A 13,013-nucleotide genomic window follows, 5' to 3' on the forward strand; every position below is an offset into this window, starting at 1 on the left:
ACCTGCTTCCATTTTCTCAGCTAATAACTGTATATTTAGAAATCTATTTACATTGGGAGTTGGCCATAAGTTTTCAACTCGGAAATGTTTTTAGATTGCCCAGGGCAGTTAATGTGCAGTTCACTCCAAAGTCAGAGAGTACTGAATTCAATGGATGGAAAGGAAGAGGCTTTCGTACGGAGGGATGATTATACAGTCAAAAGTATCTCATCAAAACAGGTTGGATTTGATGAACATTGTGTCAGATGGCAAAGATAATCAATTTGCTGATTCTCCAAACCTTTTTACTCAATCTGCAGTTGTGGAACTATTTCATTAAGTAAGCGAGATATTGATTTTATTTGCATTATTGTGTGTTTTCAAATGTCAATGCAGTAACCTACTCAAAATTATGGTTCATATCTGGCACTCTGGGTGAAGATGTTCTTATGAGAAACTTTGCAATGTTCTATCGTTGACTAATGCTCTCTAATCTGTAGTAGATTTTAACATAAATATTTATCAATTGGTATATTTTTGGTTTGTTCTTTGCAAAGCCTCTGTCGGAGTTGTGCAAATGTGCTGTTCCCAGAGGAACATTCCGTGCCAGTTGTATTGTAAGCCTTTGTAATGTAGGCCCAAGCAGTGGAGCATTGCTTCATTTGTGTTATTTTTCCAGGATTAATCAAATGTTTTGTATTTGTTGGTTGTTAAATAATAACAGCTTTGCCAAATCTAAAATGTCAGGGAGACGCCAATTATAAATCCTGCGAAGGGAACGAATGACAAATTCCAATTAATTTTAAAATTTTTAACACTGATTCTTACAGGAATATTTTTGTCAAAACAGGAACTGTAAGCGTAGGGGAGTGAAGCCCCAGTAATTGCAAAATAAACTACACAGTCTAGAGTTGACAAAGTGTGGAGCTAGATGAACACAACAGGCCAAGCAGCATCTTAGGAGCACAAAAGCTGACGTTTCGGGCCGAGACCATTCATCAGACAAGTTCGGAGGTTGCTGTTTGGCCTGCTGTGTTCATCCAGCTCCACACTTTGTTATCTCGGATTCTCCAGCATCCGCAGTTCCCATTGTCTCTCTCCACACAGCCCAGGTGTAGTTGCCTCTAATGCATTTTATTGACTGTACAGTTACAAGAATGATTAAACATTTTAGTTCACTGTCATTTGAATAGAATAGAATCCCTACAGCGTGGAAGCAGGCTATTCATTCCATTGAGTTTACACTGACCCTCTGAAGACCATCCCACCTCGATCCACCCGATCCAGGAAACCCTGCATTTCCCATGGCTAACTCAACTAGCCTGGACACTATGAGGTAATTTAGCATGGCCAGTCCTGGACATCTTTGGGTAGTGGAAGGAAACCAAAGCACCTGGCGGAACAAGCAGACTCTACACAGACAGTTGCCTGAGGGTGGAATTGAACCCAGGTTCCTGGCACTGTGAGGCAGCAGTGCTAACCACTGAGCCACCGTGTCACCTCTTTCTCAGCTACGTATGAATTTATATCTACAGGTAACTTTAATACTTAAAGGGCTCCTACTCTAACAACTTCAGTAAATTTGGAGCTTCGAAAGAAACAAAATCCTCTTTTGTTGGTCTTAACTTGACCTTTACTGCTACAGCAGGTTAAAGCTCACTCAGTTCTCTTAGCTATCTGAGATCCATTGCACAACGTGGGATTCTCTAATTTTGACTGAATCTTACCTCTGTAGCTTGAAATGTATCCTTAACTGCAATCTATGCAAATGCAGCCTCAAGCCCCGAGTGCCACTAAATGTACCAGTATAGATAAAGGTACTGGGATTTGATTCAGTTGTTTGGGCAGCTGGTTTATGAGCGATGCCAAAAACGTGGGTTCACTTCCGACACTGGCTGAGGCTACCATGAATTTCCCAATGTTTCAACGTCACCCGTAGCTCAGAGGCATGGTGACCTTCAGGTTAAGCTCACCACCAGTAATCTCTTGCCCCATGCTCCTTTGAGTCTATGGTGACTTTACCTTTTATATCTCTTAACAAAAGAAGCTGAGTAGAATGTAGATAACCGAGAAGGCTAGTCAGAAATAACAAAAAAGCTTTTCAGCTCAGTACTGCAATAAATGTCAATGTTACGTTGAGTAAAACATGTAACACATCTCTGAGTACCTGAAAACTTAGATCTGCTTTTTGTTTCAGTAGAGAGAGTTTTACACTGAAAGCCAGCAGCAGGAGTATGTTGCAATATGCTTTTTGGGTGTATGTTTACTGTTTATTAAATCATGTTCTGGCTCTTTGCTCATATCTCCAGGACTGAAGTCTTGCCAAAAATGAGGCCTCAGGAAACAGGAGTGTACCTGGCTTCAGAGAACAAGGAGGCTGCAGCATGCTGATTAACATAATAAACAGCAGCTAGGAATAGAAGATTACGGCAGGCATTCAGTGCAGCAGTTGAATAAGAGCTTGAGGGCCTCGTATTAAACTAGGCAGTGCAGTGATCTGTAGTATGAGGTAGAGAAGCACAGTGGAACTGATGGGCACAGATCTCTGAACTCTCAGCCTGTAGCAAAGATGGTAATAAATCTGAGGGACTTTTACATGAACACATTAATTTACAGATCATTGGGAGTGGTCTGGTATTTTGCTGTGGTCTTCCTTGCCCTGGGGACTGAAGTCCCATTTGATGTCACTGTTTGGTTATATGTTTACAATAGACTCCCTTCGAGGATTGGTTTTCTTACCTTTGCGCAGAAAGTCCTTTTTAAAAATTTCTTATGTGACGATCGGTCAGTTATTTTTGACTTCCAAATTGCCAGCGGTTTAGACCAACTGTTTGATTCAGACGGACCCCAAAATTGGGTACGTTAAAGGAAAAACAGCTGGGCTGTTGGAAGAAGCGAGAACTAGCAAAGTCTTTGACTGAACTTTAGGGTGAGAACTGCCTGGGACGAAGAAAGCACAATGGAAGATGGCTGAAAGCCGCAAAAGACTACTGAGCACCCTGGATCTGGGTATCTTTGGACGAGTTCTTTTGAATTGATGGATGTGTGAAACTGCTAATATGTAAACCACAATCTGATGGATTTAGTGTGTAAGAGAAACATGAGGACAGGTTAAAACAGGAGGTAATCTTCTTGAAGATGTAAAACTGCAGCACAACAGCAGTAATGGGACAACCTATTGCAGAAAGATGTCGGCTGTGTCAAGGTGAGACATAATGATGAATGGCCTGAACTTCAGCTTGCAGGAGTTGCTAAGAAAAATTGAACAGGTATAGTAAGAAAAACATGATTTTATCTAATGGCCTAATATTTAGTTCTTCATTCCATGTTATTCACTTTGCGTTTAATTTCTGTTGATGCAGTGGTTAATACCACAGCACACATTCTCTTACATACTTCAATGTGTTGTTGATCCGTTTCTAAGTAGGTTGAAAACTGTGTTAGTGCCACGCATAATGGAATTTTATAAACATGCAACAGCAGTAAAAGTCAAAGTACATTTATGTTAAGTTTATAGAGAACTACAAAGTGTGTTCAAATGTTGGGAAAAGTCAGTGGAATAGTTGATTTGTGTTTTAGTTAATTACCAGAGATGACTGTCACAATTTACAGAGAGCATATCCTGCTGTGGAGTGCCATGTCTTTGTTTAAATTGAGAAATTAAACATGTAATGATTCTCTTATATATTCGAACAGCTGAAAGTAAATACAGTGGTCATTCTTAAATAGACTCTGCTTTAAACCCCATAAACCTATCCAGCTTTTAATTGAGGAGGATAGTTATTCACCAGTTTTAAATACATTGATCGAATACATGTGTGTTCCATTTATCATTGTTCTAATTGTTTTGAAGTAGTATTTACTGTGGAGAAATGCAAGAAACCTGTTCTGGCCATGGTTTCCAGCCAAACAATTGGGGCCACAATTTATGGGAGTTTTCTCAATTTTCTGGAACTTAGTAGCATTTGACCATCGACTGCATGAATTATTCATATGCCTGAGAGTTTGTAATTAGTTTTGCTGACCTTTTACTGTGGCCTAATTTCCACTGCTAATTTAGTGAAAGAAATCCATATAGTATGGATTAACAAGAGTGCCTTATTCACAGCATTGTAAAGTTGGACCAGAGAGTGGATGATGCTTATACGAGCATCCATTTGCTGTCAGGTACCTGGATTGATTGAACTGACATTTCATTTCCTGACCTCCTGCCCTTGGCCTCTCTATGGCAACAATTTTTGAATTAGTAGAATAAGGTCTTGTTATCATGTTAAAAAGGGGAATTGTCAAAGAGGATGTTTTTGGCTTTTATTGCAGTTTCAGGATAAGCGAAAAAGATGCTGAATTAATTTTTGAGTGAAATTTGTATCCAAAGGCAGAATGACTGTGAAGTGGGGTTGTATCTGTCTGCAAGAACCAAGCATGTTGTTTTTATGGAATTAACAAATTGATGCATAAACATGGGGGAGGAGTAAGGTGTTACATATCAATGTTATTAGCTGATTAAAGCCTGAGTTCTTGTGCAGGGGTTGTTTCCTTCATGTAGATGCCTGTTGAGCGAGAGAGAGATTTTGTTTATTTGAATTTAATGGCTCTGGAGTTTAACACACTGTGAAAAGCATTTGTGTTGCATTTGCATTGCATTTCATACAGTTTTCACAGTGTGCGAACCATGGCACAGAGCAAAGCAGTAGATCAAATGTATGACTGAATATTACGTTCAAGGTAGAGCTCAGTTCATGCAGCAGTCATAGAATCCTTAGTGTGGAAGCAGACCATTTGCTCCATCGAGTCCACGCCGAACCTCCAAAGAGCAGCCTATCCAGATTTATCCCCCTACATTATGCCTGTCATCCTGCACATCCCACAGCTAATCCACCTTACCTGCGTGCCTTAGGACTGTGGGACGAAACCGCAGCACTCAGAGGAAACCCACGCAGACATGGGGAGAACGTGCAAACTCCACACAGACGGCTGCCGAAGTGGGGAATCGAACCCAGGTCCCTGGCGCTGTGAGGCAGCACAACTAACCACTTATCCACGGCACTGCCCACTCAATATTTGGGAAATAAGGGTTGAAGACTAATTGTGTGTTTAAAAATAACCGAATTCGGGCTTAGTAGCTTCTTAAAAGTGCAGTGTTTTTGATAGTAGCAGACCGTTGCTTTAGCTAGCCATTCCTTCCAAGCCTTTCATCAGTTTCTGTTTGATTCTGGAACCAAGAGCCTCCTCTATCTGTTTTCTTTCATTTCGTTCTTCCAGTCATTGATGTGTGGATTGCTTTAAGGCAAGTTTGAAGATCATTATCTGCAGATGCTTGATCCTGAGCAATTTTCTTGACAATCTTATTTTTAACCAGCAGTGGTTTGCTATTCCCTTTCACTTTTAGGGACAGACTGAGGAGGCAGATTCCAGATCTACCTCAGTTGGAATGGGAATCGTGTCCATGCAGTTGACATTATTCTTGAGGGAATTTGCCCAACCCAATAAATCTCTGATATTTATTTTCCATTAAGGGTCCCTCATGAATCTTTTGCAGAGACATCAAAGCCTCACAACCAGAAATTGCTCCGACAAATCAGCACTTCTTAGAAAAAAGAGAGATAACAAGGTGTAGAGGTGATGAACACAGCAGACCAAGCAGCATCAGAGGAGCAGGAGGGCTGATGTTTTGGGCCTAGACCATTCTTCTGATTGGTTTCGGCCCGAAACATGAGCTTTTCTGCTCCTCTGATGCTGCTTGGCCTGCTGTGTTCATCCAGCTGTACACCTTGTCATCTCAGATTCTCCAGCATCTGCAGTTCCTACTGTCTCTGAAACTCATTGTAAGAATCAACCTTGATTTCTTGCTTTGGGATCCATCCATTAATTCACATCTTTCCTGTAAGATGGAATGAGGAACAAAAACTTTATACCAGATGCAAAATCTAGTGTGGCAGACGAAATTCAGCATGTGTCGTGAGAACTGATACAGAAACAAGGTAGAATAAATGTTATAATTTAAATGGCTGCACAGAAATAAAGACACACATACTCAACAGTTCTCATACACCGACTCGAAAGTCTTTGTAGGTGGCAGGGTTAGACTATTAGAAGCACAGTCTGTAGCAAGTTCCATTAAGGAATTTATTTACACAAAGCTGAAAAAAGTGTAGAGTTGTAGAGAAGGGAAAATGGAGTGGGGCGAATTGTGGATAATGCTTGCAGGGAACGAAAGTGACAAAGTGAATTGCTTCCTCTCAAGATTTAAGAACCATGATATAGCCTTGCAAATCCATGTGCAACTTCAATATCTTAAATATAAAGTCACATTTTTACTTAAACATTTTCTCTAGTCACCACTGCAAATATTGAATCGGTGATTTTTAATGGCACTTCAGTCAAAGCCCAAATCGATCTTAGAAATAGGAGTAAGCCATTTATCCCTTGACCCTGCTGAATTTTTCAGTGTTATGGCTGATCTGATTGGGCCTTAACTCCACTTTCCTGCCTGCCTTCCGTAGCCCTCAACTCCAGAACTCTAAAATCTGTTAGGCAACCTGGAATTAGTCAGGAACCTGGCCTCCACTGCGAGCTGGGCCAGAGAATTCCAAACTGATGACTGAGAACATTTTCTTTTCATCCTATTTTACATAGGAGACCCCTTAATTTTAAACAGTATGCCTAGTCCTGGAATCCTTTCGGCATCTACCCCGTTAAGACCTCTCAGAATCTTGGGTTTCAAAAAGACCAGTTCTTATTCTTCTAATCACCAATGAGTTAAGGCCTAACTTGCTCAGGCTTTCCACGTAGTCAAGTCCTCACCCTAAGAATCAACATAAAGAATGTTCTTTTGAACTGCTTCCAATATAAACATATCCTGAAGGAAGGAGGTCAAAACTATACCCTGCTGTGTATTGGGGCAGCTAGAATTCCCACCTTTTTTCAGTTCCCCTTGTAATAGAGGCCAGTGTTCCCTGATCTTTCTAATTGTTTCTTAACATTTTGCGACAAATTATGTCGCACCTAGGTATTACTTGTGTGTGTTTGTTACATTGTGTCTTCACAGGACCCTTGTGGTGCAGTGATAGTGTCCCTGTCTTTAGACCAACAAGTTTAAGTTTCACCTGCTCCAGAGGTGTGTAACAGGTTGATTAGAAAATGTCTATATTGTCTTTTCATCCGGTCAGTGTGAGGACTACCAATATCTAGAACTGGGTCTGATGCCATTTCGCCAAAACCTCTGCCTTGTTATTTCAAATTCTTTTGGTTTGTTGCATGTATGCAGAAGTCTGAAAGTAATAATGCTGCCACTTTTTCACCTTACTCCTAATTGTGGTGGTGTCTTGTTTGCCCTTCTTGATAGATATTTGGAGAAAGCTTGTTGTTTTTTATATTTTCTGCCAAATGACTCTCATGTCTCCTCTTTGTGTTGACTTGATTTTATAGTGCCACCCATGGTGGTTCCTGCCTGTGCCTTTCAGAGTGTTGTAGGGATTTTCTTGCTTCCATTCTTGTGTGACCACTTTTCCACACATTCTGTTTTATTTTCTTCTCTGAGCGTAACCTGACGGCATAGAGTTTTACATGGCTATCAATGTTCGGATTGCTGTCCTGACTCTGGCCGCCTTTGGGTCTTGCAAGCGTAGGCTGATTGAGCGTGAGCACAAGCCTATTGTGAATGGCTGAAAGAACATGTTTAATTTGATCAGCTACTTGTTAGCAGACGTTTTGTTTCACATGGCATTAGATGTGATTCTGTGATTGGGGCATTGCTTACCAAAGAATCCGAAGTGTGTGTCAGTAGCTGCACTAAAAAACAATTTAATTGGTTAATCTTGTAATGTATCTTATTCGTTCGAGCTAGATGCGACCTAGTTACATTCACAGGTGCTTTCTCCTGAACCAAGTGATTTGTCCAATTTCTGCACTTTTTAAAAATTACCCAAGAGCGCGGTAACACTTGGACTAGTTAGACTCAACTTGTCAATCGATCAGCCCTTTTCTTCTGTGCTATAAATTATGATCCTTTGAAACTTAGCATTCTTGCATTTGTCCTGATGAGTGCAAAGTGGAAAGCTGTGGCAAATTGTGTCTGTTTTTGGCAGTATTCTATATGCTGAAAACGCAAGAGATGATAACTTAATGAAAGGGCTGTTCCTTCACTGTTGCTGGGCCAAAAACCTGGGATTCCCTCCCAAGTAGCATTGTGGGTCAACCCATAGCAGGAGGAATGCAACGGTTTAAGAAGATAGCTCACCACCCCCTTCTCAAGGGAAGCTAGGGATAGGCAAGAAATGCTGGCCAGCCAGTGACGCCCACATCCCACAAATGAATAAAAAAATGAAGGATCAACATATTTTTTCTTGCTGATTAATCTGCTGTACATCTCCACTATTTCCTGGGTTTATATATACAAAATATCTGACTTTTTTGGGGGCAAATATGTTGAAACTTTCTTTGGTAATGTTATTCAAGAGTCAGCCTAATACAGATTAAGCTATCAATCTTAAACCTTGTTAAACTCGACAGAAATGAAAACTCTACTTTCCATTTATAGAGTTTATGCCACTATGACAATTTGTTGTCCCTAAATCTTGTAGATAATAAAGAATTACCAACCCATTCTATAATGGTCATTGTTTGGTTTTTCAAAGGCCAAAGGTCCCAAATCTGATTGAATCAACAACTGGATAGGCCTGTTCAGGTTGCATTAGTAGATCTTTAATTGATTCTGTCTGAAATATTTGATTGCACTGCAAGTATATTACATGAAGGCAAAACAGTAATGTTGTTAACTTGTTGAATCCAACATTTTTTTGTCCAGTCCTTCAAAGACAGTTTCCCTGTTTAGCCCTTAATAAACATCACAAACAGAGAGATAGCTGGGACTTTTTGGTCATGTGTTCTGGTAGTCCATGATGGCCTGGATTTACTGTAAAAATATCAGTGAAGCTAACAGTGGGCTAAATATTCCCAGCCTTTCTGGATGATGTGGGCAGTGCTGGATCAGTTGGAAAAACTATGACAAGATTAGAAAGAAATACTTGGCTTTGAGAAAAAAAATCCAGTTTTCCATCAAAGGTTTCAATGGTGAGAGATGAGTTTCACTAGTGTGCAGCAAAAGGCCTTTGTGCGAGTATTTAGGTCTCATGAGTATCTCACCTCACCTTGAAGTGAGGAATTGGACAGTGACAATTACTGACATGAAAGTCAGAGTGGATATTTGCCAGCTGTTGCAACTGCTTCTCTCGCCTCTATCTTGGCCAGCAATTGTCAACATCGCAGGGTCTGCTCTCGGGGAAGTGACTGCTGGCACCCGCGTGACGACAGAGTTTGGCTTTGGACAAACCTCCTACTGATATGCCTTCGACCTGCCTGGATTCACTACCAAATATTAGGTCCAGAACTGTGCACACCCCGCACCCCCCACCCCCCCACCCCTCCCCCGCCCCCGAATGCAATGCAACTCAAGTATTTTGCTCCCTTCCTACCTTGCAAACTTAAACTATTCCAGTGAGTGGTTGGGTAGTTAAAGTCCCCTATTACGGCCTTATTATTCTTACCCTTGTCTGAAATTTAATTATATTTCAATCCTGTATCTCTCAGACTGTTCAGGAGCACACAACAGTAAGCTTGCCCTTTTTATGTTTGTTGCCTCCTTCCATATAACTTTGCTTTGTGATCCTTCCAAGTTATAATCTTTCTTCATTGATTCCTTGTTCAATATTGTGACCCACCTTCTTTACATGGCCCACTCTTCTGTCTGTCCTGCTCTCTATCTGGTCTGAATACCCAAAAACGACAAGTGATGAGCTGCCAATCATGCCCATCTTTCAACCACGCCTCAGTTTTAGCTATGATATAATACTCCCACATGCCTGTCTGTACACTCAGCTCATCCGTCTTATTCTATACGCTGCCCACATTAATGAAATACATTCTATTTAACCATATCAAACTCACTTCTGTCTTACATGCCATTTGGTTCCTCACCCTTCCAGACTTAATCACTCACTCGCTGACTCAAACATTTTAACTTAGAATTCATCTCAAAATCTATCCCCTCTGAACTACTTGTCAGGATCCACCCTCCTTCCTTCAAATGACTAATATATGTTGTAAACAGTTGTAGTCCCACCGCCGATTCCTGTAGAACCCCACTGGTCATGGGTCACCAAACTGAAAAAGAACCCTTTATCTCCAATTGCTGTTTCTTGCCTATGAACCAATCTGTATCCATGCTAACATGCTACCTCCAACACCGTGGGCTCTCATGTTATGACTTAACCTTTTGTCAAAATACAAAGCCCAAAGACAACACATCTATAGAACATCGAACATTACCGCACAGAACAGGCCCTTCGGCCCTCGATGTTGTGCCGACCTGTCGTACCAATCTGAAGCCCATCTAACCTACTCTATTCCATGTATGTCCATAAGCTTGCCCAATGACGACTTGAATGTACTTGAAGTTGGCGAATGTACTACCGCTGCAGGCAATGCGTTCCATACCCTTACTACTCTCTGAGTGAAGAAACTACCTCTGACAACTGTCCTATATCTTTCACCCCTCAATTTAAAGCTATGCCCGCTCGTGCTCGCCGTCACCATCCTAGGAAAAAGGCTCTTCCTGTCCACCCTATCTAACCCTCTGATTATCCTATATGTTTCAATTAAGTCACCTCTCAACCTTCTTCTCTCGAATGAAAGCAGCCTCAATTCCCTCAGCCTTTCCTCATAAGACCTTCCCTCCATACCAGGCAACATCCCAGTAAATCTCCTCTGCACCCTTTCCAAAGCTTCCACATCCTTCTTATAATGCGGTGACCAAAACTGTATACAGTACTCCAAGTGCGGCCGCACCAGAGTTTTGTACAGCTTCACCATAACCTCTTGGTTCCGGAACTCGATTCCTCTACTAATAAAAGCTAAAACACTGTATGCCTTCTGAACAGCCCTGTCAACCTGAGTGGCAACTTTCAAGGATCTGTGTACATGGACACCGAGATCTCTCTGCTGAGAGTATTAGCGGTCCTCTGGCACCTTAGCTGTGGCCAGAAACGACTTGAAAATCTTTGCCAGGATCTCTGATATCTCCTTTCCTGCTTCATAAAGTCATGCAGTACAGAAACACGCTCACTTAATCAACATCAATGCCAACTAACAAACATCAAACTACTAATCCCATTTACCTGCACTGAGTCATTACCGACCATACGCTGGCCCTTTAAATGCTCATCTGTTGCTTCTTTAATATTGCAAGCGTACCTGCCTTCTCCACCTTGCCAGGCAGCATATTACATGTTTGTATCACTTTTGGTGAAAACACTTGCCTCAGATCCCCTCTAAATAGCTGACAGTTCACCTGAAATCTATGCCCTCTGACTTAAACTCATTTACTGGTTCTCACAATCAATCTATGCCTCTCATAATTTTGTATACGTCGATCAGCCTCCTCTGCTGCATGGAAAACGCACTTAGCCTATCAGTTTCTCCTCATAAAACTTGCATTCAATCACAAAACAACACCCTGAAACATATACTGTCAACAAACCTGGCCAACACCTCTGTCTCCGGCTTGCAACAGTGTTCCACTGAAGCCCAGCGCAAGCAGAAAGAACAGCACCTCATTTTCCACTTGAGGACCTGACAGCCCTCCAGACTCAATATTGAGGTCTGTAATTTTAGGGCCTAAACTCTCCCATATCCCAGCCCCCGCTACCCCACACACCAGGCTTTGTTACCACGCAGCCTGCCACGACACATTCCCTGTTGTTAGTGACGAACAGTCCCCATTCACAACTGTTCACCCTCCCAGCCTGATTGTTTGCAACTCCTTTATCTGTCCACCTGTCTTTCTCTCTCTTTGGGCTCTATCCTATTGTTTACTCCCTACACTACCCTCCTCCCTATTTTCTGCATAGAAACCGATGTTTTCCCAGCCACCATCAGTTCTGGGGAAGGGTCACCGGACCGGAAACCTAAACTCTGTTTTCTCCTCCAACATATGCTGCCACGCCTGCTGAGCTTTTCCAGCAACGTTGTTTTTGTTCGTCATTTACAGCATATGCAGTTCTTTCGGTTTTTATCAACAAACCTGTCAGAGTCACCAATGCTTTGAAATGCTCCCACTTGTTGCTCAAGACCCTGGGCTCCAGTTGCTCCAATAAGAGGCACCTGCTGTACACATGGTCATGCAGACCAGCAGGAGCACTCAGCATTTGACATGTAGTGTAGGATGCACCAATCATGGGTCAGAGCTTAATTCCAGGCATACCTTAACTGAACAGAACACTGATCTTTGCTTTTAATTTATTCATCCGCCTGCTCAATTGGAGGGAACACAAACCAGTGTTCCCACTCAGGTCTCTGCTCGTATGCATGCTTTTCAGTGAGAGCCTTATCTCACCCGCTCCTCTCAATAACATTCTCTGACTGTCACTGGGCCATCACCGGCTCGTCTCAGTAAAACTGACTGACTGTGTCACAGCGCCCTCACCCGCTCCTCTCGGTAACACTGACTGACTGTGTCACAGGGCCCTCACCCACTCCTCTCAGAAACACTGCCTGTCACAGGGCCCTCACCCGCTCCTCTCGGTAACACTGACTGACTGTGTCACAGGGCCCTCACCCTCTCCTCTCAGTAGCACTGCCTGTCACAGGGCCCTCACCCGCTCCTCTGTTGCATTGACTGACTGTCACAGGGCCCTCACCCGCTCCTCTGTTGCATTGACTGACTGTCACAGGGCCCTCACCCGCTTCTTTCAGTAACACTGCCTGTCACAGGGCTCTCACCCGCTCCTCTCAGTAACACTGCCTGTCACAGGGCCCTCACCTGCTCCTCTGTTGCATTGACTGATTGTCACAGGGCCCTCACCCGCGCCTCTCAGTAACATTGACTGCCTGTCACAGGGCCTTCACTCCCTACTTTCAGTAACACTGCCTGTCACAGGGCCCTCACCCGCTCCTCTCGGTAACACTGACTGACTGTCACAGGGCTCTCACCCGCTCCTCTCAGTAACACTGCCTGTCACAGGGACCTCACCCACTCC

General features: G+C 42.6%; 1 protein-coding gene across 1 annotated transcript in view; it reads left to right on the plus strand.

Moving 5' to 3' along the window:
* The first annotated feature begins 2,417 nt into the window (after positions 1 to 2,417).
* LOC132210577 (utrophin-like) overlaps positions 2,418 to 13,013 on the plus strand; it is a 100,656-nt gene continuing 90,060 nt past the window's right edge. Inside the window, exon 1 of the mRNA XM_059651522.1 lies at positions 2,418 to 3,184. Coding sequence (XP_059507505.1) covers positions 3,145 to 3,184 — 40 coding nt within the window. The 5' untranslated portion in view covers positions 2,418 to 3,144. The remainder of the gene's footprint in view (positions 3,185 to 13,013) is intronic.

The sequence above is a fragment of the Stegostoma tigrinum genome, chromosome 15 (genome assembly GCF_030684315.1).
Source record: "Stegostoma tigrinum isolate sSteTig4 chromosome 15, sSteTig4.hap1, whole genome shotgun sequence".
NCBI classification, from domain to species: domain Eukaryota; kingdom Metazoa; phylum Chordata; class Chondrichthyes; order Orectolobiformes; family Stegostomatidae; genus Stegostoma; species Stegostoma tigrinum.